Raw genomic sequence first — 27,435 nt, forward strand, 5'->3', positions numbered from 1 at the left:
TTTTGAAAATGAAAAATATACACATAATTAACAGAATATGATTTTGAATATTAACTGGAAAATTCAGGTTAGACTATGTACTAATTTATTTATTCATTTTTTGTTTGCATGTGGTGCAGCCTTTGATATTGTGACTATTAAATGTTAAAAAATATTCTGTTTTAGCATTATCATGAAATATAACTTTATACTGTTCAAAATTGTGTGAAGTTGTATTTTATTCATGTGTTTTCAAATACGAAACTGCTTGAATTATTTCTTTTTTAATATATAAATAATGTTCGTCTTGTAATCGGAAGGTTGCCGGTTCGAGCCCCAGCTCGGACAGTCTCGGTCGTTGTGTCCTTGGGCAAGACACTTCACCTACCACCTACTGGTGTTGGCCAGAGGGGCCGATGGCGCGATATGACAGCCTCGCCTCTGTCAGTCTGCCCCAGGGCAGCTGTGGCTACAACTGTAGCTGCCTCCACCAGTGTGTGAATGTGAGAGTGAATGAATAGTGGAATTGTAAAGCGCTTTGAGGGGTCCCGAAAGCGCTATATAAATGCAATCATTATTATTATTATTATTATTATTATTATATATATGTATAATTTAATTAGCTAATACACAGGCAATACCCAAATACAGATACAGATCTTTGTCTTTAATATTCAGTAAACATTACGTTCGATTTCAATGTGCAAGAAAAATGCCATGAATGAGGGTCAACAGGTCTTTTAAAAAATAGATGTGTAAAAAGGTATTTTATATATGAAGCTAAAATTAACAGTAATTTACACAGACTGTATATTCAAACTTTGAACCATATTTATTTATTTTTTTAAATAATCGGAGGTGGCAGAGAAGAAAATATTAAAATGTAAATTTGCATACATTCAAGTTAGTCAATTATTTTCTGAGTTAAACAAGTGTACCATCTGAAAACTCCAAAATTGGGGGGGGGCGCAGGGTAATCCATTAATATTTTTGTTTTTGTGTTACACGTGTCACATTCATCCTACTAAATGAGACTTAGAATTTAATATTAAAAAGTATTCTAAGTGCTTCATTTTACTGTACTTGGGAAATTCTGCTACATAACTTTTGGAAATTGTCCAAATTTGTCTCTTCTGCACAAAATGCAGAAAATTTGTGTAAAAATGTTGAAAGAAAATGACTTATGTAGCCTTATATATGTAGCCTTAGGAGAAGTAAATAGCTATCCATGCATATCATGATAAGCTGTGAGTACAGTTACTCTAATGATAATATCCATTCTGATGTTTACAAGTTTTACATTTGAATTTGCTTAAACTGTGGTCCCAGGTGTAAACTGAAAGTATGAGAGAACTGCACAGGGCTGTGGGTTTGTGGCTAGAGACTTCTCAGAGCTGTGACTAACTGCAAAAAATATTCTCAAGTGCACTTTAGTAACTTGCTAAACTACATTCACCACCAGGGCAACAAAAATCCAGGTGCTACTGGTGCCATTAGACAGAAAAGAAATAAGTCATTAAAGGAGTTATCTGTTTTTTAAGAATTATCTGCTTGATGCTAGCTGTCTCAAAGGATCAAAACACGTCATACTTTTTATACCGTGCCAAACATACGAAATGTACAGGATTCTGGATAAAGTTGGAAGTTGTAACTAATGTGGCTGCAGTAACCTTCATTATAAACTAGTAAACCTCATCCACTCTGGAGTCCTGGCCACCAAGTAGTTGTTTAACTGCCTTTTGTGTAAAATTGGAGGATAATGTTAGGATTAATTGGAAGATATTAGTGTGGCGGCAGGAGTAATAATAGTAGAACAAGACTTATGCTTGCCCTTAATGCAGCATGTGTATGGATGCAATCACTGTCATTGTGCCATATGCTGCATGTGCTAGAATGGTTACTGCTGTTAGCAACTGCTAACTGATATACTTTTAGCATTAAGATTCATCCATCCATCCATTCGCTTCCGCTTCTCCTTTTCAGAGTCGCGGGGGGCGCTGGAGCCTATCCCAGCTGTCATTAAGATTATTTCTACTTTTTTCAGAAACTGTAGAACACAAGGAGGAACACATTACACACACCTATCAAGTCTGTCTCTAATGTTACTACACTGCTGTGTAAAAGTCTTTATTTTGCTTGGAAAATGGGTGCATGAAACATGACAAGATGGAGATACGGTATAAAGAGGCAAAAAGAGAGCATGTAGAATTCTCAAAAGCTTGAAGGTCAATATTTGATATGTCCACCTTTAGTCTTCAACAAATTATGAACTTGTAGTTTGAATATTTAGTGTAGAGAAATAGTTTTCCAAGCTTTTTGAAGGACATACAAAGTTTTTCTTTGATTCGAACCAAGCTCTTCATATTGGTTTATGGCTCTATAACCCCCTTTTGCCACTGATTTTTACTCTAGTTCTTGTGTACTTTGGCATACCTCAACAGTTTTCTCCCTGTTTCCTTATGGCTTCCTGACAGTCACCCTTCCACTGATTAAACTTTGGTAAACAGTAAAAAGAACAACTGAAGTGGCAGATGCATCAGTCAGGTCACAGATATCAGGTCTTTCCTGGATTTTTTCCTGTCTCTTGATGACATGTGTTTCAGATACTATTCATCTACAATAAATAATTATTTAGGCCTGAAACTTCTTCTCACCAAAAAGTTCTCTGGGACTTAGAGTGTTGCTGCAGAAATATTGCTTGATGTCTAATAAACTGCTATATTTGTCAAATTTAATTAAATGCAGCCAAAGAAATGGAAACACAGTAACATGGTGTCTAAATATGCATTTTTATGCTCACTTGTATGTTACGTGTGGGCACAGTCGTTCATCCTTTGAGTTAGGTGCCTTTTTTGAGCTAAAATGATTTACAGGTAGTTTAACAAATCAAAAAAGTGATGTCAAGGTTCGGAGGAGTTAATACAAATACTATATCTTCCTTTACATTATTTTGCTAGTGTCTAAAAATTAAGACACTAATGTTAATGCAACATAAAGTTTTGACATCAGTGGGTGACTTTTTCAAATATGCATGCCCCCTAAAAGAAAGGTTGCCTTTTTTTATTTATTTATTTCTTTTTTAATAAATTGTTGGTGGGAAAATCTGTTTGATCCTACATCTAAGCGTAAGACTCACACAGAGGTGTCTTGACCACATTTACCAGTGACGTGATCAGAAATGAAGCATAACTGACACAACCATGAGCTCTAGTTTGGAGGTAGCTTAACAGAAATGAAGCCACAAACCTCTGGGTTGTATTTTTGAAACCAGAACGACTATCTAGGCAGGAAACTGTGATCACATACGCTTCTGCTTCAGATATATTCTCAGAAAAATATGAAAGTATCAACTCCTACTGTACCTGTGTTTAAAAGTTGTTGTTTTTTTTAAATAGATCCTATATTGGGTTTTAATTTGCTTTAAACATTTACTGTAAATATTCGTTCAATATTCGTATGTTTGTATGACATTGAATACAATATTAAAGGACACGCTAACCAGCAAACAAGACTCTCTGTGTGCACAGCCCCCAACACACTACAGATACACACAGTGTTAAACAAAACTGTGTGACTTTTACACATACCATACATTACCACAAACTGTAGCAACTGCCAGGGACTAATACATTGCTTGGTTTCAAGTATTTAAAAATGAAAAAAAAATCACATGAAAATGGTAAATGGCCTGCATTTGTATAGCGCTTTTCTAGTCCATAGGACCCCAAAGCGCTTTACACTACATTCAGTCATCCACCCATTCACAAGTTACTCAGACATCCTCTTTTACAACATGCACAAAAATCATAATAATGTTTTAAAAATGCATTTTCTCTTGTACCAGCCACACCCTGGCCTGATTACTGCCAAACAAGTTCAGTTAAATAAAACCTGTCTTAAAAAGTGTAGCAAGGTGAACAATCTCAAAAGTCAACACATCATTCCACAATCTAAAGAAACTCAAGATGAACTGAGAAACAAAGATATTACATCTATTGGTCTGGAAAGTTTTACACAAATTCTTTTATGAATTTCAGAAGGCTGAGTAGTATAGCTGAATATCATCAGCAAAAAGATGATAAGAAACATCAGGAAACTGCTGTATCATCTGGCCTCAAGAAAGAATGTATATTAAAAACAGAATAAGTCCCAGCATGGAGCCTTGAAGAACTCCACATAGAAGTTCTGTAAATTAAAAGGATAATGGATAACTACATAAGTTACCTCAAATTTCCCAAGACAAGAACAAATCACCATCATCTAAACAAATCAGTCCATGACAAACTTAAAAAAAATGGCATTATCATAAAGATAGTAGAAAATGAATTAATAAGGACACTGTAAATAACAGAAAAGTACAACAATACTTTTCTGTTATTTACTGTAGCATTAAATGACTTTTTAGTAGTTTACAGTGTCATTAATTTAGTAATATCACACTAAATTAATTACTAAAATTAATTAATTTCTGTACTAAATTAATTAAATTCCAGTCACAATTGTGCCGTTACTTGGATTGCAAAGGTTCTTCAGTTATCTGCACACAAGGATAAAAGACACATTTTCTTTCACCTGAAGTGCCAACTACATCCACGAAAGATACAGCTGAATTATACACCTAACACAACTTCGGCTCTTCATGCAAGCATCTGCACAGACAGCATGCTTATACAAAGACAGCCAGGAGCGCAGAATGATGTTAAAGCTGAGTGTGTGCCGACCTACATGTACGTGTTTTAACAGTATAATCACTGTGGTGAGCTAACCATTAAAAATGTTACTGTTAATTACAATTAACTTGTGATTCAGCTTAAATGAGATTTTGTGATTGGTTAAATAATATTAAATTTAAAAAAAAAACATGTTTGTTAAGCATTCCTGTTGATGAAGGGGAACATCTGCCAGGTTTGGTTGTGAGTTTACATCTGAAGTTCAGGAACCACTGTTTAAACAACAAGTCAGTTTTGTTATGCAGCACGTTTTATCTCAAGTCATCTTAACGTGCTTTGCATTCAGATAAATGCATTTAAAAACATTTACCCAGAAACCACATCTAACCCAAGCATGAACCCCCCCTCAACACACACACACGCAAACACAGTGTAAGTAACGATAACACTGAGAAATGTTCTAGAATGCAGATGCAGATGTGGAAGCTTTCAGGTCATGTAGGCAGTTTGTTCCACTGAACAGACACCAAACTAATCAATAACATCATCAGTCTGGAGCCCACCACTGATAACTTGAGAGACTTCAGTCTAGAAGCAGGTTTCAAACTTTCTGAAAACATAAACATCTCAGTATTTTTCTTTGGAAGAAGATTAGGGCCACTGGAAGAAACAAACAAACTGGAGACAGCTTTAGTTTGGTTTTTTTTTTGAGAAAATAGTCAGAATTTGACTTTTTTTCTCAGAATTCAGAATTTTTTCCCCAGTGGCCCTAACCCTTTTCCATATGTCTCTCTATATAACAATAAAACATCAAATTAAAACAATAAAAATGAAAGAACTGTCAAGGAATAATTATAAATAAGAAATATTATGGTCCAGTGGCTTCATAGCGTAGTATTTGCCTAAAAAGATTTCTAGTTTGATCCCACCAGGAGACACAAATCCCTTTGAACTTAAGTTTTGATTGTTTGGTCAGGGACTTTCACACCAGTGACTTGATGGACGTAATTTTGCAGCTCTAGCAGTGCTCATCCTGTTCCTCCTTGTAGAAATGACCCGACACTGACAGCAGTTTATGGCATATTTTCAATGTCAAATTAAACAGTGTCAAAGATTTTACTTCTTACCTAATGCTGTCAATAGATTAAAAAAAATAACAAATTAATCTCACAATTTTCTGTAATTAATCACGATTAATCACTATTACTTGATCAATAGCCTGGCTGCAATTACACTTCAACTTTATATTTAAGCTTGTAACAGACATTTATACAATATAACGAATTAAATGGAGAATAAACACAAGGAATGTGTGCTTAAATTCCAAGAGAATTTGAATAGTTTTCTTTTTGCACAGGTTCTCTCCTGTGAAATACAACTTTTTAAAAAACCTACATACTAGTAGGTAAGCATAGACTAATATATAATATATATATTAGTGCTCTCAAACAATTACAATTTTAAATGAGATTCATCACACAGTTACTGTGGATTAATTTTGATTAATCACGAATAAATATCATTCATTTTTATTCTATATTAATAACATTTCATTTTGCATGAGCAAACAGACAGAGTAAAAACACTGAACATTTTGAACATTCAAAAAAGCTCTGTAAACATTTATCCACTCTCTCTCTGTCACTCTTGGGGAGGCACTTCAAGTCATTGAGACGAGGAACCAAAGCTATGTAAAGTGTGTGTTCTTACTGAGCCCCCGATGCTCCGTGAGAAGGTAACTACTTGGGCAAACTGCCCGAAATGCGTTGACAGAAACATTTCAGGGATTTTGAGTCATGCTGCACTCCAGATGCGTTGATAGCGTTCATTTTTTTTATCGCGTTAATTGTGATGACGCTTAATCTAGAATAGAATAGAATAGAATAGAATTCAACTTTATTGTCATTGCACATGCACAGGTACAGGGCAACGAAATGCAGTTTGCATCCATCCAGAAGTGCTTTAGTGATATAGATATATTACAATATATATTAGCAATAATATAGATATGTGAGTATATTACAGAAATGGGTCTATTATGGTATGTTATAATGTACACGGTATGAAGTATGTTGTGAATATTCTATAACTATAAGTATGTACAGGCTGTAGTGAGTACAAGCTATGTACAGGATATGAACAGGATATAAATATGAAAAACTATACAGAATATGAAATAAATAACTTTACAGAATCTGGGATATACAGCTATACAGAAATGGGAACTATGCAAGTTGTAAACAGTTGTAGGATTAAAGATTATCGAATGTACAGAATGATTATTTACACAGAGCTATACAGTAGTGCAGTTAAGATAAGTGAGGGTGTAGATAGTTTCTACAGAGGCTATATAAAGTGCTAGTGGTTGTGAGTGGTGGTTCAGTCCATGTTATTATTGTGTTTGAGGGTACAGTTGTCCATTGTGGGTGTGTGTATGTTCAGTCCATGAGTTTAACGTGGGTCAGATGTCAGGAGGCAGAGTTCAGGAGTCTGACAGCTGTGGGGAAGAAGCTGTTCCGGTACCTGGTGGTCTTAGTCCGGAGGCTCCTGTGGCGCCTCCCAGAGGGCAGGAGGGTGAAGAGTCCATGTGATGGGTAACTGGGGTCTTTGATGATTTTCCCAGCCCTTTTCAGACGCCGCTTCCTGTAGATGTCTTTTATGGCAGGAAGTGGTGCTCCGGCGATGCGCTGGGCAGTTTTCACGACCCTCTGCAACGCCTTCTGGTCCGAGGCAGAGCAGTTCCCGTACCAGACTGTTATACAGTTGGTCAGGATGCTCTCGATGGTGCAGCGATAGAAGTTCACCAGGATGTCTGAGGACAGGTGGTTCTTCCTCAGAGTCCTCAAGAAGAAGAGGCGCTGGTGAGCCTTCTTGACCAGCTTGGAGCAGTTGGTCGTCCAGGTGAGATCCTCGGAGATGTGGACTCCCAGGAACTTGAAGCTGCTCACACGCTCCACAGCCGTCCCCTTAATGTGGATGGGTGGATGTGGGTCAGCATTCCTCCTGTAGTCCACGATGAGCTCCTTGGTCTTCTCGGTGTTAAGCAGCAGGTTGTTTCTGTCGCACCACTCAGCCAGACGATCCACCCCGATCCATCTATGTTAACACGTTAATTTTAACAGCACTATTCTTATCACATTAAATAATATATATAGATATATAGGTAATAATAATTACCTATATAATGTACAGTATTTAAATAATACAAAGCTCCAGACTTTGATCAATAACATGTTTAAAAATTTTTAAAAAATGCAGATTAGAAAAACTGAACAAATTGATCAATTTTACACGTCATATCTGTTTCTCTGTTATGACACAAGGTAAAATGGAGGCAAAAATGAAATTATGTACCTTCAAGTGGTCAACAGGGAGGAGCAGTAGCACTTTAAATTCAATTCAGTATTATTTATATAGTGTCAAATCACAACAAGGTTTGGCTCAATCACGACTGGTCTTTGACTCAGCATTTTTAGTTTATTTTGTATACATGATTCTTTCCGTTGCATTATGCAGATGTTCTAAGTTCACGTTTATATAGTTTAGCCTGGAGTTTAGTTCTTTTATGTCTGTGAGTTTTTTTGTATTTCTTTTTCTTGTCTTTGTGTCATCGCTATGTCTCCTGTAAGAGTCTGTCATGTCCTCTGTGTATATGTTTCCCCAGTCACGTCTCTGTTTATTCCCTCTACATCTCATGTTTGTTTTCCTCGCTTCCCTTGGACTCAGTCTCTTAGTCACGTATGTGTTTCGTCTCCCTTATATGTTTCCTTGTTTCTCCCCTTGTGTGTTCCTGTCAGTGTTTGCGTGTTTGCGTACTTCTGTTTTATTTTGGCATTCACTTGTTCTGTGTTCAGTGTGTTCAGTTTTGCTTCCCTTGTCTTGTTATTTCTAATGCATTCTTGCTGTTTTCCCATGTGTTTCCACTTCCCTCGTCACTCTTCAGTGTGCACATTGTCTCTGTCTTTCTCAGCCCTTTGTTGGATAGTTTGTTAATCCTTCTCCATGTTGTCAAGGTATTTCCAAGTGTTGGCTTTCTTGTCTGGTTTATGTTTGTAATCAGCTAACATAAACAAAATGTCTCACTTTTTGTTAAGTTAACCTCTGCTTGTCAGCATTTGGGTCTTCATTCTCTACAACACGCACCCTGCAGCCACAGGCCATGACAGACTGAAGTTGTGCATCTCATTTTCTTTCTTCAGACATCTTCATATTCCCCACTTTTAGACTCCAATTCTTTCCCTGACAGCGATCTTGCTGAAAGGTTACAGTATTACACATTTACTGATATAGTACATAACAACTGTTTCACTAATACACTGTGCTAATGCACCAGTACACAGCACAAGAACATAAAAAACACAAGCACAGGTCTGGGTCATTTTCCCAGTTGTGTTTTTGCATTTTTAATCAAGTAAACAAATGATTGGCTGACCTGTGCTGTTTGTTCAGTCATCAGCAGTAAAGGTATTATTAGAAATGGCTGTAAGCTGAGGAGTACAGAGTAGTCAGTATGTTGAAAGACTGCCCTCTCCTGGCAAAAAGCCTACAACACACTTTTACTTTAAACTTGGATGATTAGGATAAACTTTTTGCTCAGTAAGGGTTTTTACACTTCATGGCAATTCATTAAAACTGAAACAAGCTATTAGTCAGTTAATTCTAACTGATGCAATCAATATACTCACGTGAAACTTTAGACTTCTTGGGTGTTTGAACACTCAGAATTTTATATATACAAAACGGTGTCTCTATAAGAAGTCTCACACCTACAATAACAGGTGATATGAATATAGAAAAGGGGCACTGGTTGTAGTGGAAATGTCATCACATAGCCTGAAATCAAACATAGTCCTATTTAATTTTTCTACATTCACTCACAGTGACTGTGAGTCTGTGACTTGATTTATTTTGTTTATCTATATCACATCAATCAAAGTAAGCAAGTTCAGATTTACAGAATACACACCTTGGTAAACACGTGAATGAATATTTTGAAAACCATTATGAGTGACTGGGAAAGGATTCATAGTTTTAGCACTTTAGGAAACAGGTTTTTATTGTTCCTCCTGAGTAACTGACTACTAGTCCGCCACAGGTCTTACTGACTTTTATTACTGGTGGTACAAGTGCCCTCCATTCTTAAGTTAAGCAGCAGGGATAGAAAGGACATTCGGGAAATTTATAAAAAGAACATAAAACATAATATATTCAACAGGAACTAAAACAAATAGATTAGACACTGCAGCACAAAAAGAAACAATATTAGCTACCACAAACCCCACATAAGAAGGCCCCAGCAGGCCAGATGATTCAAAACTGGGACCTTGTTGCTGTGAGCTAATGGGTAGGGTGGCCACTGCCCCGGGGCAGTGATTACAAATGTACCTACATTTGTAATCAGTCACTACAGAATGGTTTATTATCTGATAAGATGAAAATTGCAAAGGTTATTTCCAATATATAAACCTGAAGATAAACGTCTTCTCACAAACTGTTGGCCCATCTCTTTACCACCGCAGTTGTCTAAGATACTGGAAAAAATATTTTACAATAGATTGTATGACTTTATCACAAACTCACAAACACTTTATCATTATGGCTTTGCCAGACTGGCCCACTTGATTGATCTTTATTATTTGGTTTGTTTGTTTGTTTATTTTTATCTTTTAAGTTATTACAAACGGAACAGACATGACCAGGGGATAGAAAAGGGAAAGACAGACAATAGAAGCTGAAGAAAAGGAGAGGGAAAGAAAAACAGAGGGGAAGCGGGACAGTGAGAAAAGACACAAAAAATCTGCTAGATCACCTGCTGGGAAAAAAGAAAACAAGCAAGAACAGAACAACACAGTAGGGAAACCACAGCAATAACCAAGATAAGCATAAATATAAATATTGAATGCTACTGAGCAACACACAAGATCTATATGTGTTTTCGACCCCCCCTCCCCGAAATGTGAGAAACTATTTTTTTAACTCAATCTCTTCATTTCAGGGGCTCAAAAGTAATAAATAAAAATAACATTTTCATTTCTAAACCTTTCATGTATGAATTATGACAACCTCAATCAAGTATTTTTATTCATCTTTAGGCATGAAAAGATGAATAAAAATACTTAAGAAAAAATGAGGTTGTCATAATTCATGCATGACAGAGTTAAATAACAATAATTACAATGAACCTCCCCCCCCCCCCCCCCTACCCAATAAAATTATGAATTATCTTGCATAAATAGGCTGTTGATTTTCTTTAGTCATTAGTCAGTTATTACCAGCATAATAGTTGCATGTTTAATCATCTAGGAATTTACCCAGATCTATTTATTTATTTAGACATAGTGGGCTTTTCTGTTCAAAGTTTAGTCTTCAACAAGTGAAATGCATGCTCAATTGGGTTAAGATCAAATAACTGACTGCCCATTTAAGAATATTGACCTTCTTTGCTTTAATAAACTGCTGGGTTGCTTTGGCTGTATATTAAGGTGACTGTCCATCTATGTTATGAAATAAAATGCCACCCAATCAATTTGACTGTATTTAGCTGGATTTGAGCAGACAGTGTGTCTCCTAACACCTCAGAAAACATCAGTCACATCATTAATTAACTAGCCAGCGCGCTCTAATGTCAAGGGTGAGCATTGGTTAATGGTCATCATGTGACTGATGCAAGCACATCCTTTTATTTAGCAAAATTGTGATTAATAGTTAAATGTTATTGTTGAGGGGCACAGGCAGGACTCCACATGCACACACAAATAAATAAAAAAATGTCTCAAGAAAAGGACACTTGGGGGCACTCATCACGCTTTTCACTGTAAATTATTTGAAAAAGAAAACAATTAGTTGAAGTTACTCCTGGTGCTATGAGGTAGTTCTACAAGCTGTGGAGTCATGACGTTTTTCATGCACTGCTTTCATATTTATATTCAGTTTTTGTGAAATAAACAGTAGCATGGTGTAATAATATGTTATATAATGTTCTGAACTAATTTTATAGCTTGCAGAAACTCAATTGATTCTTTTTTGTTGTCATATGTAAAACCTAAGAACTGAAGAAGGCTGTGTGTGTTGGATAAACACACTCTTTTTTAACTGCAATTAATGATTATATGTTATATAGTTATTATGGTTATTTGTATCATTCTATGAAAAGGAAAATGCATTCATCTGCTTATTCTCCCTCTTACCTTCCCGTTGTATTCGGGTCAAATCTGACCAATTTACAAATGAAACAGTCATAAATATTGGGGGGGGGGGGGGGGGGGGGGTTACATCCGATTGCCTCGAGGCCTTATGACATCCTCCACACTAGGCACTTGAACATCTAAAAGCGATGAGCACCTCTTTCATTGAATTTTGAGTGTTTTAATCAACTTTGTTACATCTGTGGTGTTCCGCCATAGGAAATGAATGGGAATCCACAGAGGCAAAGTCACCCTGAGCGATGTAGGGAAAAGAATATAAAGGTATCTTTAAAAATTCTCCTTCCTTTTCTCTGCTCGTGTTTATATATAACTAATTCAAACTGAATACATTGATTAAAATGAAAACTTACATACAAACTCTATAAAAGTTTGTATTATCATGTACTAATAACATTTTATTGCATTTGTATAACACAAGGTTAAGTTTGCTTTGCACAAATATTTAAGTCCAGAATGGATTTGCCACCTTTGCAGACAACTATGCTGAATCTATTTCAACTTCAGCTACACAGCAGACTTAATCCTACATCATGGCTCCTCAGCAAGGCATCTGACATCAGTGCTGCTTGTGACAGAATGCTCTTTACAATTAGTCCCTTTGGCTCTCTTCTCACTGGCCCTTTGCTCTGACCAAACATCTGAGGCCTTAGTAAATCTGTCAATGTCCTAAAAGCTGCACCTCAATGATGAGCTTACCCATGTTAACATTTGCAGCAAGCAGTTGCTCCAAGTTTAACCACTGGGGAAAATTATAAATTGCAATAGAGAACATTAAAGTGCATGATGATGTAACTGTATTCAAAATATTTTCAACCCAAACACTGGTGAAAGAGTCAACAACCTGTAAGAATGGAACGTAACAAGTTTCAGAACTTCAGAGACTCTAAAGCGTTGTCCTATTGATAAAACGGCTTATTGTGCTGTGTATCAAACTATATATAGCATACATAACATACAGTTTGATACTCAACATCTAAGCCATTTCCAAAATCCCAGAGTCTCCGAGGCTTCACTAGATATTCTTTAATTATTAAACCTAAAAATGTCAATAATTTAAAGCTCTGTGAGTAAAGCAGTGTTATTCATCACTCCAGTGACTCATGGTAAGAACAAAATAATGAGTTAGTAGCTAACGGTCATGCTAGCTAGTTAGTTCTGTTAGCAATGTACATCCATAATTCACAGAGATTTCTAATCACATGCTACTGTTGACTAGTTTCAAAACAAAATGTACCTACCCAGAGAAGCTAAACAGGATGAAACATGTCATTCACATCAATCACAACCTTAATCATGCCGTAATTAAGTCTCAATACAAACAATACACAAATTGGGTGAGTTATAGAAAAATGTGCACTGTGAACAGTTGTCAGGAATGTGAAAATTAGCCACAAAAAAGCTGTAGTCATGGGGGAAATAATCAATAATAATAATAATAATAATAATAATTGGGTGTTGGGTTTTTTTGTTTAGTTTTTTTGTCAAGTTGAGCATCGTTAAGATAAGCTGTTAACAGACCAGTTAAGAAATACCAACTGCATTGGTATTTCATGTTGGACCATTTAATGACACATTGCATTAAAATGAAACAATATCACAAAAAGACGACAACCACAAGATATTGAATTCTTTATATTTATGCTTTAAAGAATATACTATATTTAGAACAATAGCTTAATATTGTGAGAAATACACTTGTATTTTTATACTCAGAGTTTGATGAGAATATTGATATTACACACATTTCTATGCTGAATATAAAAGTAACAAGACAGTTAGGTAAGCCTATAGACTAGAAGCAGGAAGAAGCGGCTGGCATTATAAAACATTGTACATTTTAAGTTTTTTTGCTATACAGTATCAAAAGATAGATTTTCAGTCGTTTTGCACTGTTCCTCCATCAAATGGAAGTTTCCTTCACCCATTTCAGTAAATGTATGTTGAATTTAAAGATTTTAATATTGCTTTTCATTTGATATTTATTTGAGAGAAATGAAGGTGAATTTGGACATGAGCCACTTTTTGAGACTGATTTTTAAAAGTAGTTTCTAAAGCCACATTCGGCTCACCCATCCACATCTGGCTCTAGGTAGTCCTCATCTCTCTCCACCAATCCTGGGGCAGCTGAGTTTAAGTCATGTGATGTTTCAAGGCTTTCATGGACCTCTGCTGTAGTCTGTGTGGTTCCAGGGATTGTATCGATGTCGTCATAATTCTCCTGTGGATCTTCCACTTCGTAGGTCACCCCGTCTGTCACAAAGAAAAACAGATGACATGTGTTAAACAGAGATTAGACTCACTGATTTTCCAAATTGCCATTTACTGTTATTGAAATGTGAAAACACTGTGATCGAACTAGTTTAGAACCCCAGTGCTTTCATTATGGACACCTTCATGCGTGTTGATGTTGATGACAGTAGTGCCTTGAAAGGTCAGGGGTCGAGCCTCATCTGCTTCAACATCCTCATAAGAGGAAACATTCTGCCCATCCTTCTCTGAGATTAATTCAGCCTCTGATCTGGTTCCTGAATGAAAAATAGCAAGAGAACACTTACATCATGTTGGCTTTTTAAAAAGAACTCCCACTTGGAAACAATCTGAGATAAATCTAAGACAGGCAAATTGTTTTAGAAAAACAATTATTTAATTAATTAATTTTTGCAGCTTCTCATGCTGAAAAATAGGTCCCCCAAGGATGTTTATACTGCACAAAATGAATTAAGTACTGCAAAAGATAAACCATTAAATCATAGAGAAGTTCCTGTCTTTATGATTTACTATTTCATTTTTTACAGTCGGTCTAAATTGAAAAAAAAAAAAAAACCCATCAGGGTATTTCCTGTGAATTAATAGAAACTTTCTATTTTTCTGTAATATTACACATTTGATGATTGCAATTCAAATTTGACATTTACTACGGCAGCATTTCTTTTTTTATCATGCAGAAAACTAAGAAATACTATTTAAATTGCCCTTATTATTATTTTAAATGTGTAGTTACATTTCTTTAGGCTGATAGAAAGTGGGATTTTACTGGTTCCTGTAAGTGGCCTACCATGTAATTTAAGATTGACAGCCATAGACTTTCACTAAAAACTGCTGCTCTTTGTATCCAGAGGCTTAACTGTTATTACCAATGATCTCTGCCATGAAAGTCAGTTTGAAAGATAATTTTTCATTTCATATATGTTTTATATCTCTGTTCAAGTCCACGGTGAAATTGAAATTGTGCGCCTTCAAGTAGTCAGCAGGGGGGAGCAGTAGGGCTGCACAAAGAGACGACATCAGACGGGGTAAAATCCAGATTTAACTGAGGTAAGGTTTTGTTCTTGACACAGTATGATTAAGCAGAAATAACTTGCAAAAGCAGAAAAAATGGAATATTGATATGCAGTGATAAGAAATATTTGTTTAAAATATAACCATGGACATAGAAATATAAGAAGTAGCAAGACCTACAACAAACAAACATGGTGTACAGTATTTAAAGGGCACTGTGATCAGAAGCAATAAAGTATTTAGAAAACATGAATGAATGAATGAAAAAAATAATCAATCAATCAATAAACAAATTAATAAATGAATGACTCACTGCCATGACTTAAGTCTTCCATCTCATTTTCTTTGTTCGTGACATCTTCATATTCCCCACTTTCAAACTCCATTTCTTTGTCTTGCAGCATTCTTGCTGAAAGGTTACAGTGTTACATAACAACAGTGCACTGTGTTAATGTACCAGTGATGTACCAATGTACCAGGGTACAGAAAAAGACTGGTGCGCTAATCTGGAATCAGCCATAAAAGCACTGTCAGCAGGCAATTTATTCATTTTTAATACAGGCACTTTGAATGTAAGCAACAGTGTTATTGTTCAGATAAGATTACTTTTTGTTATGAAAAAACAGGGTTACATTTTCCTTTCAGGTTGTTGTTTTCAAATCTTTAAACTAGGCCCTCCCCTACTTTCCATGTGTGCTCACACAACTTGCAGAACAGAATTTAGTATGGACGGAGTGGCAAAAAGGTGGAGCTGAAAAGCTGAGAAAAGGAAAAGAAACGTAAAAATAAATGCAGCAAAATATATCATATTAGGCCACTTGTTATCGGGGCTGCTGCTGTTCCAGCAACAACTGCTGTAGTAACAAACCCTCACAGTAACAGGAGGCTGCCGTGGAGAAGTGCAGGGGGAGGGACAGCAGTCCCAACAAAAGTAAAATGAATGGCCACTTTGTCCATGAGCCACTGTCAACAGATAAAGTTTAGCTATTAATTGTCACATACTGTAGTGCAGTTCAACTAAGAACTAACCCAAAAACAACTTTAGCAAGGAGATTAAAAAGAAAAACTAAGGGCTGATTTTTTGTAACAGTCCAGTCCTGAGTATGCGAGCAGGAAATACAAGACACAAGCACAAGTTTGGGTAGTTTTCACAATGTTTCCCTAAGTTTTTAAAGTGAGCAATGTTTGAATGAGATGATGCGTTCCTTGTTTTGTCAGCAGTAGCGATGGCACTATTTGAATTCAGAATTCAGTCAGTATGTTGAGTCTCCAACATACTGACTGAATTCTGAATTCAAATAGTGCCTCTTGTGGCAAAAAAACCTCTCAAACACCTTTTTCTGGATTATGTTCTCATGTTCAGGCAGGTTTTTTACACTTTTTAAAGTAATTCATTAAAAGTGAAACAAGCCATGTGTTTAAGTCATGTAATAAAGATACTCACGTGAAACGTTGGACTTCCTGGCTCTCTTGAGATAGAATCGTAAAAATACCAAAATTAAGATCACAACAACAAGAAGAAATCCCACACCCACGATAATAGGTGCTATTGGTGTAGAAGGAGGTGGTGGAGGTGTAGGGGGTGGCTCGTAGCCTGAAATCAAAAACAACCACTTTATTTATTCTGGATTCAGTCACACTGAGAGCTGTACTTGACTCATCTTGTTTATCTGCACCACCTCAAGGTAAGTAAGCTCAGAGTTACCCATTTTAAAAAATCTCTTCTCTGCAAAACATGTTGAATGAATATTTTTGAAAACAATAGAACTTATTGAGAAAGGATTTGTGGTTTGTCTTACAAAGTATTTCAGCTGGAGAAACGTTTCCGCAGGAACGTTGTTTGACAGAGCGCTTGACATCCATGGTAACATCAGTGAACTCCAGTGTTGTTTCTAAGCTGACCTTGAATCAAATTTAAACTTTTTCACATTTAGTGATACAGCCGGAATAGAAAACACTGAAATTTCTCTGGCAGTGAAAAACAGGCCTGACTGAAGCATCAAAGCAACACACAGCAAAAGAAGTCACTAAAGTGACCAAAAGTATTGGGACATTCAATTTATTTTATATTTCTGCAAATTACGTGTCAGCAAAGTGTCCAGTAAGTTTTTAACTTAAAAATCTTTGAGCATTTTGTATTTAGTCAGCTAAACCTCCCATACATTTCTTTCCATTTCATAAACCTAAATAATATAAAAATCACATTCCATTCTTCATTATTAGATTTAAATAAGCTGAAACGCAGAGCCAGGAAACTGTCCATGATATTGGTTTGTAGCATACGAGATAAATTAGTGACCGGTTTCAAGAAACAGAATGTAAAGATTTACCTGTTTGTCTTCCGTAGAGCCGCTATGGGTCTCATTATTAATTTCTTCACAGAGCTTTGCCGTTAAGTTTTGGACATACTCTTTCTCTTCCGCCCTAAATGGACATACTCTTTCCCACTTATCTCGATAATTGACATAAAGGACACCTCCATGTTTTTCAGTCGTGCGGAACTTTACACTTTCTGTAAAAGCAAAGAAACTGTGTTTAAAGAAGGAAACAAGCTCATCCACTTCTGTCTGGCAAATATGATGTTAGAGATGGTCTGCTTGTGTTCATAATGTGTTTAAAAAATGAACAAAAATAACTTGTACATTTTTAAAATTTCTGAGATGACTTTTCTACTGAACCAGCCAAATGGTCATTGTTACAGAAACTGGAATAAGTTCCTTAACAGTGGCATAAACAACTTGAAAATGTCATTTTTATTTTATTTAAAAAAAAAACAAAACAACTTTCCTTTTGTAAGAAGAAAGAAAGAAAAATTACTCAAAGATAATGAATTAAAATACTACCATAATTAAGAGAGGACATACATGTATGTACTGTATATAGGGATGAGTTTATGGAAAGAGAGGTGTATGGACTCACACTTACCACTACAAGTAATGAACACCACATTTTTGTCACACTTTCCTTTAGTCCTCCTGCACTGGCCAATGATGGAATGGTACTTTTCACAGCTGACATGGTAAATGTTACCTGAACCCTTTGATGGAGCTTTGGATTCAATGAAGACAGCATTGCCACAAAGGTTTTCTTGGCAAACTTTGTGTGCATAGGATAGATCCCAGTTACTAGCACACACTGGAACGTCATCTATCCTCACTTCCCCACGGCAGCCCTGTGAAAGGCTGACATTGGGCTCCTCTGGGAAGGAAAGCAATAAACACTGCAGTCAAGTATTGATAAAGACATAAAGCACTGAGGTAGAAATGATCAGTTAATCTTCTCTGCACTGCAAAGTCAAAATATGAAGCACAAGTCCATAATCAAATAGTTCATTTAACACTTTTAGCTTTGGTTTGTTACTTTATCCAGTGTATCTGGAATAATTCTCCTTCACACTCCGAGTGTCTTGTTTCACTCTTCAGTGTTTCCAGTGCAAATGTAAAATGTCTGTGATCATTTAAGATCAGTCCTGCTGATATAAATCTTACTTTTGCATTCAATAAAGACGGGCTCCTTCCTTGAGGGTGTGGTTTTATTTTCACATTCCCAAATGCTTCCTGGATTTTCACCACAGCTGAAGCTTTTGTTCCAAAAAGAATCTATTTCAATTGTTTGGGGGTGGATTTCATTTGTTGATTGGTATCCACCACAGTCCATATCCTGGCAAAGCTTTTCCTTCTCAGTTTCATTGAAGTTTTCTCTGGAAACAGCACTGAGTCCCTGTCTCCAGTGAACCAACACTGTTCCACTACAGGCCTTTTTGTCAGGTACCATCGTCCTCCATTCTGAGACAGACAAGAGAAATAAAAAGTTCACAAAACATGATGTAACCAACAGGATCTGAATGATATAAATAACACACTCTGCACACAGAAATTACATTATGATCCTGCATCAACTTAAAGTTTTACACTTTTGAAGTTTAGCTACCCTTCTGACTGCTGTGTAAATAAAATGATTTTATAGAGTGATAACAAAGAGATGACAACTGATGACAGCGATATTTCTATAACCATCAGACTGCACAGGCCAGCTGTTTCCAGCTGATTCCAGACATTAAGTGAGTCAGACTGTGTGGCAGAGCCGTACTGGTGACATGGACAACAAGCAGAGAAGAAAAGAGTAAAACTGAGTAGAACAAATATCATTAATGGAGGTGAGGATGTTAACATTCTACCCTTTATTTCACTAAAAGTAACCTTTCAAGGCGACCATGTCAAAGTTTGAATGCAGCATTATTTTTATCTCAACATTTTTCTGAAATACAAACTAGTCTCAGTTTGTTTCAATTTCAATTCAGTTTCAAAGCCTTTATTTTAAAATTAGGCTGAAGGAGCAAAGAATAATTCAGAAACTGCTGACACAAAGATCATTATACACACCAGAGCATCGGAGGCCACTGTGTTTGCAGGCAGCTGTAGAAGCAGTAATACTGCTGCATGCAGATAATGGACTGTTAGCATTTGCAGTGCAGTTTAGGTTTGAAATGGCTAATTTATCTGCTGGTGCAGGTCCAAAGTAGGGAAGAGTCTCGACAGCATCACCACATTTAAGCTCCTGACAGATGGTGTTTCCATTGTTAGTGTCTTTGAGAGCATCCTCGCACACAGGGATCCACTTCCCCTCATACTCCACCTCTACGTTTCCAAAGCATTTGTAACTGGGAATGCTAAATCTGGGCTTGACACTACCTGAAACAAATTAGTAATGTTGTCACTTTATTTTTAATTATCCATCATAGTCATAGTGAAAAGATGAAAAGGTAACTTCAGAAAAATTCAAATTTGCTTCTTTAACACAAAAAGGATTTGAAGGAATATTTAAAAACAGATTCATGTTAAAGCAAAAATCAGTCTCTTTTTGTTTTTTAAATTCTGGTATCCTGTAACTTAGTGACAAAAATTCAACAATCCAATAAACTGCAACAATAAAACTGGCAATTTTTTCCAAAGGAGGCAAATTAGTTGAAAATGAAACATTCTGCCAAGGAAAGTCACAACATTTATTATATGTTTGCAATCTAAAAATAGTTTGTTTTTTTTAAAAAAAACAATTAATTACCTGAGCAAACAACATAGGCTGGTTTTTGTTTACAGGACTTATCATTGTCCTGGTTTTTGACAAAGATGCTCTGTGTCAGGTCAGTAGTCTGATTTGTCGGGTGTAAACTCTTAAAGAGGATATCACCATCTTTGGGACTGTTGTGGGCTTTTATGGGCGTCCCACAGTTCAGCTTTTCACACAGCTTCACAGACTTGTCTTCTGTCCAGGTGTCTCCACACATATCTCCTTCCTTCTCTTCTACACGAATCCTGACTTTTCCCCAGCAGCTGTTCGTCAACCTCATCTTAATATTTCCTGTTGTGACATGAAAAAGTTAAATTTAAGAGGAAACTAGTATCAGCAGATATTTCACAACTTCTTAGACCAAGCTAGGTTTCAGAAAAAATAGAAAATAGTAGAAATTTGATTGAGAGAAAACAAGGAGGTGAATGTACATCTATGGACATTAAAAGGTAAAGTCTGTTATAAATAAATTGTCTCTTCTGTGACACAATAAATCAATTCCATAATGACCTTATTCTTAGTTTTATACTTTAACTCCTTCATATTTCACATTACCTGAACATTTCACATAGGCAGTAGAATTATGGTGGTCAGGAGGCAGAGGTGTAGTTCGGCTACACTCAAAAAGAGACTTTTTTCTGGATGAGCAGCTAAAAGAGTTTTTCCAAACTTTATTAATCATATCAGCCCTAGAATTGAAAGAAAACCTGGAAGCGTTCCCACAATGCATCTGCTGACACACTGTGTCTGCAGACTCTTGGTTCCATGTCTCTTTAGACCCAGAGAGCCAGTAGATTTCTCTGCCATGCTCTATCCCCACGTGACCAGAACAGGTTCCACTTAAAAACACCACCTTGTGACCTGATGGACACAAAGAGAGAAACATGATATACAGTAAGTGGCTGTGCAGGTCATCTACCTGTTGAAAGGTCAGTGGTTCACAAAGACATAGACACAAAAATAGGAAAGTGGTGCATAAATACATACTTGGTGAAAGAAGCTGAATGGAGATATACCACAGTCTGGGCTTATTCCAGCATAACTAAGTGATTATTCGGGATCACCTTATTGAACACTAATTATAAGCTTTATCAAAAAGGAAGGTTTGAAGCCTAATCTTAAAAGCAGAGAAGGTGTCTGTTAGATAATTTAGTATTATTGGAGCATGTACTGGGTATTCTTTTGATGATATTATACAAAGGACCCTGTTTCTGCAATGCCCTTTGTTTGAACCTCATCTCCTCTTGCTGTGTCAACTGAAGATTTTATGGTGTGAAAGTAGATACTAAGGTTGGAAGGAAAACACCAACAAATCACTCTTTTACTTATCACTCCCTTGCAGAGGATGTTTATGTAAAGACCATCTGGATTGTGTCAGAACTCAGGTTGTAGCAGATCTCTGTATAAGATTTATAGGCCTTGAGAGTGCATTTTACTGCAATTGTAGAACAAAGGATTCTAACTGTCTAAGTGTTTAACGGACCTGTTAAAGGTATGTTGAGATACGATTGTAGAAGGCCCCTTTCGGAGCGGGGGGGGGACCTTCCTTATATGGTTCTAACTTGAAACTTGTTGACACACGAACCTTTCTGTCTATAAATACCGCTGCGCAAAGGAATACAACTTTGAGTTGATTTTGGGAAAGCAACCCGGACAGTCTCTGTGTCGTTTTGTTCTCCCAGCTGCTCCCGACGTCGTAACTAACCCGCTGACGGCATACCTGAGTGCTACTTGAGAATATATTGCTGAGTGTTACTTAAGAATAATTTTGAATCTTATAGGGTAAAGACAAAACTCTGCTTATAGACGCCCACGCCTTGGAGAAACCCGATCCACGGACCAGACCCGGGACGTAGTTTCTTTCAGTGTCTGTCTACCAAATCCAAACTGGGAGGTGATTCCACAGAAAACGAGCCTGAAATCTGAGTGCTCTGCCTTCTATTCCACTTTTAGGAACCACAAGCCTGTAGTCTGAGAGGGAAGTGCTCAACTGCCAATGTAGTTCTTTAAGATGATTATTGAAGACCTTGTATGTGAAGAGATGGATTTAAATTTGATCTAGGGTTCCAATCAAGAGAAGCCAAGATACGACAAATCTACTCTCTCTTGTACTCTCGCTGCAGCATTCTGGATCAAGTAAAGATTTAACTGGAGGCCAATTTAATATTTATAAGATTAAAATATACTCAGTTTTATCTGTCTTTATAAGCAAAAAATGGGCATTGGCTTTAAGACTTTCTTTACGAAGCATGTGACTTTCCAAAAATAATTTTGTAAATTACATTTGAGTAAAAAGTCAAGGCAGCATGTTAAAGAAAAAATGGTAATATGGCATGATCAATGAAAGTTGTAGTGTCTTATTTCACTTTTCTGATCAAAACAGATTAACAAAAATCCATTTCTTAGTTTGCAAGTATTAAACTGTAGGTATAGAAGGACTCTTGAGCCTGAATGAGGTCAAGAATAAGCTGAGGGGAAAAAACACATTTTCTTTTCTTCTGCCTCACATCGATGAATGAAAATGGCTTTTTCCTGGTTCTAAGATTTTGTCGTATATTAGTAATTTAGTATTTCCCGTTTTGATCAAACTTCACCAATATAATCAGTGTTAAGCAATTAAAAAGCCAAAGATACAAAAATTCTTCCTTTAAGAAAGGAAACCGTTTTTCCGGCTGATGTCACTGAAGGGCAGAGAAATTATAACATTACACTCACCCTCACAGGTGATTCCAGCTGCTTCCGTTTCCCGATCCGAAAATTGGTTGTTTGAGTTTTCTGTTAAACACTCAGATATCTTTGATATCTTCTTATTTCTCGGACACGTTATTGACAGGAAGCTACCAGAACCCTGACTGAACTTTTCAGTTTTGCCTTTTTCCCCACATTGCAGTTGTTTGCAGACAGCTGCTGATTGAGCCTCTGTCCATTCTTTTGCAGGAACTTTCTTCCACTGGCCCTCATGCTTTATCTCCAATCTCCCAGCACACCTTCCAGGACCATCTGCCAGGTTCACCTCCACACTGTCTGTACCACGACAATAAGAGATTTATCAGCCACGAAACACAAAAAGAATAAATACATTAAATTAAACTCTTACTGAACACATTTTGGAAAAATAAAATCAGAATTTAACAATGTCACAATTTCACTGAATGAAGTAACTCATTTTCTCTCTCGACAGAGAATTTATTGCAGGATTTAAAATCCCATTATAAAAGTAGACAAAGGCCATCAGCAGCCACTCTGTACATTTCCACTGCTGTATCTCACCTGAACACACCACATAAGGTTGTTTTGAACACTGGATGTTCTTGCCATGCTGAGACTGACAGTGCCACAGTGAGGACTCATTGCCTTTGCAGCTCACACGGTCCATTATCCCTCTTGAATTTTGACGTTCGACTTTAGTATAAATCAGCTAGAACAGAGCATTTATGAGTTTATGTTATTTCATTGATAATCATTATTAATTAAGTATTAATGGTGCACGTTAGTACACTTATCACAATAAAGTCCATAGCACTGCTGTATGGACAGTTTCTGATACACTCAGTATCCATGTATCAGAACACCAGGTAACTTATGGTGACTAAACTTGAAAACTCACTTCCCCACATCCAAGCTCCTTGCAGACCAATTCAGCTTCCTTTTTAGTCCAGGTGGAGGCACACACAGGATTAACTGAACCTTTCACTTCAATATTAACTGTACCATAGCACTTGCTGTCTTTACCAGAGTCCTTCAGAACTACTTTAACTTTATCTGAGGGAGAGAGAGAGAGAGAGAGAGAGAGAGAGAGAGAGAGAGAGAGAGAGAGAGAGAGAGCAGTTTCACAGTGTGAAGTGTTTGCTTGGAAGTTGTTTGTGTTGGAATATAGATGTGTTGAATTACCTGTGCATGTCACATTAAGGTTTTTGTTTGGGCTGAGAGAGTTACCGCAGTGCATTTGCTGGCACACATCAAAATCAAAGTTGTCCTGTTGAACAGGTACCCAGTTGTTATTTTCTTCTTTTTCCAGCTGCCCAGAACACACATTTGACTGGTTTCCTTTGAGCTGCAGTCTCGTATAACCTGTTCATAAAAACACTTTCACCATATGTGTGTGTGTGTGTGTGTGTGTGTGTGTGTGTGTGTGTGTGTTACCTTCACATATGACAGAGAAAGTTTTGCATGATGCTGAATCATCATTGCCATTCGCACACTGCCACAGATGATCTGGGTCTCCGTTTTTAAAAGCCGAACAATCAAGCTTCATCTTTGATGCTTTTTTGAATCTTTCCCTATCCCCCCTCTCTGAGGGAGGAATTTCTCTGAGTCCACCACACCCGAGATTTTTACACAGAAGCCTGGCTTCTTTTTCACCTTTTTAAGAGAGGAATAATTTATTGTTTGTTCATCAAAAACATCGCAAAACATAAAAAAATGATAGAACGTATTGCAAATCAAATTGAGAGAGAGCAATATTGAAAATATTTAAACAGCCCTGCCCTTTGAAATATATATATATATATATATATATATATATATATATATATATATAATTAACAAAAAGAGAAGACATACCAATGTTGTTGTTACAAAAGTAACCCTGAGTTATGCCATCAACAGAGTACTGGACAGCTCCAGCACATTTGGGTCCATCCAGGCTTAATGTGATATTACCTTGAAGAGCACACTCAATTATCAGCCAAATATAAACACAGATAAAAAAAAAACACAAAAAAACCCCACACAAAACAACCAAACAAACACCACAATTGATTTCCCTTAACAACTTTTAGCTAAGAGTCATTGTCACTGAGCTCACCAAAAATAAATAAATAAATAAATAACAAAAACAGAGAAAAATTTGAAAAACTTACTTGAACACTTAAGTTTTTTCACTGTGACCTTTGAGTAATCGCTGTAGTTCCAACCAGGATGTTTACATTTCCACAGAGCGCTCTCGTGTCCTTTGCACTCCAGTTCATTGAGCCAGATCGGTCTGTCTTCAGAAGGCTTGGGAATATCTGTTACTGAGTTCTCCACAGGTTCCCCACAGTGAGTGCTCTTACAAACCACTTTTTCAGTGTTGTTGCTCCAGAGTCTATCCCCAACATAACCCCATATGTTGTTATGGTAGACTTCAAGGTAGCCTTCACATGGGTAGCCTCCTTTGTTTTTTAGAATCAGTTTGTCCTCAGCTAGGAACATACAAGGTTTATACAGCAAAGTATTATTATAAGAATTATGATTTGTTTCATGACTTACTTTTGGGAACTGCAAAGGATAAAATGTTAAAATTTTGTAAAGAATTTGAGCTCCTGCCATAACAAAACATTTTGTTTTTGTTTTGTATGCTTTTATGTTTTACTTTATTATTTTAATATATCTAGCAAGATATTTCTAAACATTGTTTTTGTTCATTATTATTATTATTATTATTATTATTATTATTATTATTATTATTATTATTATTATCATCATCATTATTATTTTGAATCCACTAAGTCTTAATCCAAACAGGTCTGCTTATAAAACTTCTGGGAAGTCGGAATTAAGCCGTCATAGGGAAAGAGGCAGATAACACCCTGGACAGGTCACCAATCTGTTGTAGAGCTAACACATGGAGACACTCGTGTTTACACCCACAGCTGATTTAGATTTACCAATTAACCTACTGCACGGATATCTTTGGACTGTGAGAGGAAGTCAGAGTACCCAGAGATAACCCATGCAGACACAAGCCGGCTGTGCCAGCTCCACGAAGAAAAGGCCCATCATTGATTCAAACCTAGCACTCTGTAAGGTGACAATGCTCATCACTGGACCTCATGCTGCTCTTTAAGTAGTCATTTTTCTCTAAATAAAAAAATAGATCTCCACATACATTTGAAAAGTTAAAGCTTTTTGTTGACTGTGAATTTTTGAAATTCCGAATTTCCCGCAACACCTCATCTTTGCAAAAAAAAAAAGCTATAGAAATATAACCATTTCACATAACTTTTTGAATAGAGAGGGGGATTCCCATTGTAAAACATTGTTAGGATTTCAAAAATATTTTAAAGATTCCTTCCTGTAATGGTGACTGATAATGAAACAAGTCCTCTGCAAGGAACAAGTGGCTCTTTAATGATCGCAGCACATAAACCTACATAGTTGGATGTAGTAGGGTGTTACAAGCGCATTCATCAGCTCTCTCAGATGTTTTTCATCTATTTTCTCCACAGCACGTTTTCACAATACTACTCTCTAGTGGTGCAATTTGGTATATCACATTAGAGGACACAACACTTCCTACTTCGACACAAACTTACTTCAATATATTTTGCAAGAAAATAGCATATTTATTTTATTACTTTGGCTTTAAATTGAGTATTAAATCTCAAATCAGTTCAGATCCACACACACACACACACACACACTGAGCTTTTTTTAAAACAGTATTTCAAAGATGTTAAATACTTCACAGACATTTTTAAGATACTTTCTTAAATCTAACAAATAACAATAATTAATCGTATTCAGAATGAAATAAATTAAATTAACTTGCCTGAGATCATCAGCCCAATGTGAGCAAGGTGGAGAAGCAGGAGGAGGAACCACATCATCACCACAGCTCATGACTTGAGAGTGAGACAGACAAATGATGTTCTCAGCTTTATATTGCCGTGGCTTCGCCCACCAAAAATGGAAATGAGCAACATACGCGCCAAATTTAGACTGCCGAATATTGTCTTAATTTAAAAGAAAACTAACACACAAGTGCACTTATTTCTTATGCAGCACCTTTTTATGCTTTTCTCTTCGTTGAACTCAAACTCACTATGACGCTTTTACACACACTAGAGATTTTATAAAAATTGTGAATTGATCAACTATTGATTCAATGATTAATAACTGACTGTTAATTAATTAATTCCAAAAATGTTGACGCAGGCTCATCTAGAAACAGAGTTCTAACTATTTACACATTACAGATTTATGACATAGACTACTGATTACAGTATAGACTTCACAATCATCATATAATATCTGCCTCAAACAGGGTCATATTGGGTATTCCACTTCAAATCAGCCAATTTTTTAAGATTTTCTACCCAACCATCTCCCGTTTTGGTCTAAATCTTGAAGATATTACAAGCATAACGAGTACTGTGAAATTTTATTGTTAAAAAAAAAAAAAAAAAAAGCTTGGAGTCTAGCTCTCCTGCAAAAATCAGTATGTAAGCACATACTAATGAAAAAATTAATAT

The 27,435-nt window shown here is 36.4% G+C and overlaps 1 protein-coding gene across 1 annotated transcript; it reads right to left on the reverse strand.

The window, feature by feature from the left end:
• Positions 1–13,496: 13,496 nt before the first annotated feature.
• On the reverse strand, positions 13,497–26,807 carry LOC101468623 (scavenger receptor cysteine-rich type 1 protein M130). Its single transcript, XM_024799282.2, has 19 exons — positions 26,733–26,807; positions 25,063–25,383; positions 24,764–24,862; positions 24,344–24,562; positions 24,092–24,271; positions 23,808–23,962; positions 23,471–23,618; positions 22,916–23,224; positions 20,756–21,061; positions 20,195–20,491; positions 19,516–19,824; positions 18,622–18,918; positions 18,059–18,331; positions 17,464–17,645; positions 16,933–17,035; positions 16,578–16,727; positions 15,447–15,542; positions 14,245–14,379; positions 13,497–14,104 (listed from the first exon to the last, which is right to left on the reverse strand). Exons 1-19 carry the CDS (start codon positions 26,788–26,790, stop codon positions 13,920–13,922), a joined length of 3,822 nt encoding a protein of 1,273 aa, XP_024655050.2. The 5' UTR covers positions 26,791–26,807; the 3' UTR covers positions 13,497–13,919.
• Positions 26,808–27,435: the final 628 nt, after the last annotated feature.

Source organism: Maylandia zebra, linkage group LG20, assembly GCF_041146795.1.
Source record: "Maylandia zebra isolate NMK-2024a linkage group LG20, Mzebra_GT3a, whole genome shotgun sequence".
NCBI lineage: Eukaryota > Metazoa > Chordata > Actinopteri > Cichliformes > Cichlidae > Maylandia > Maylandia zebra.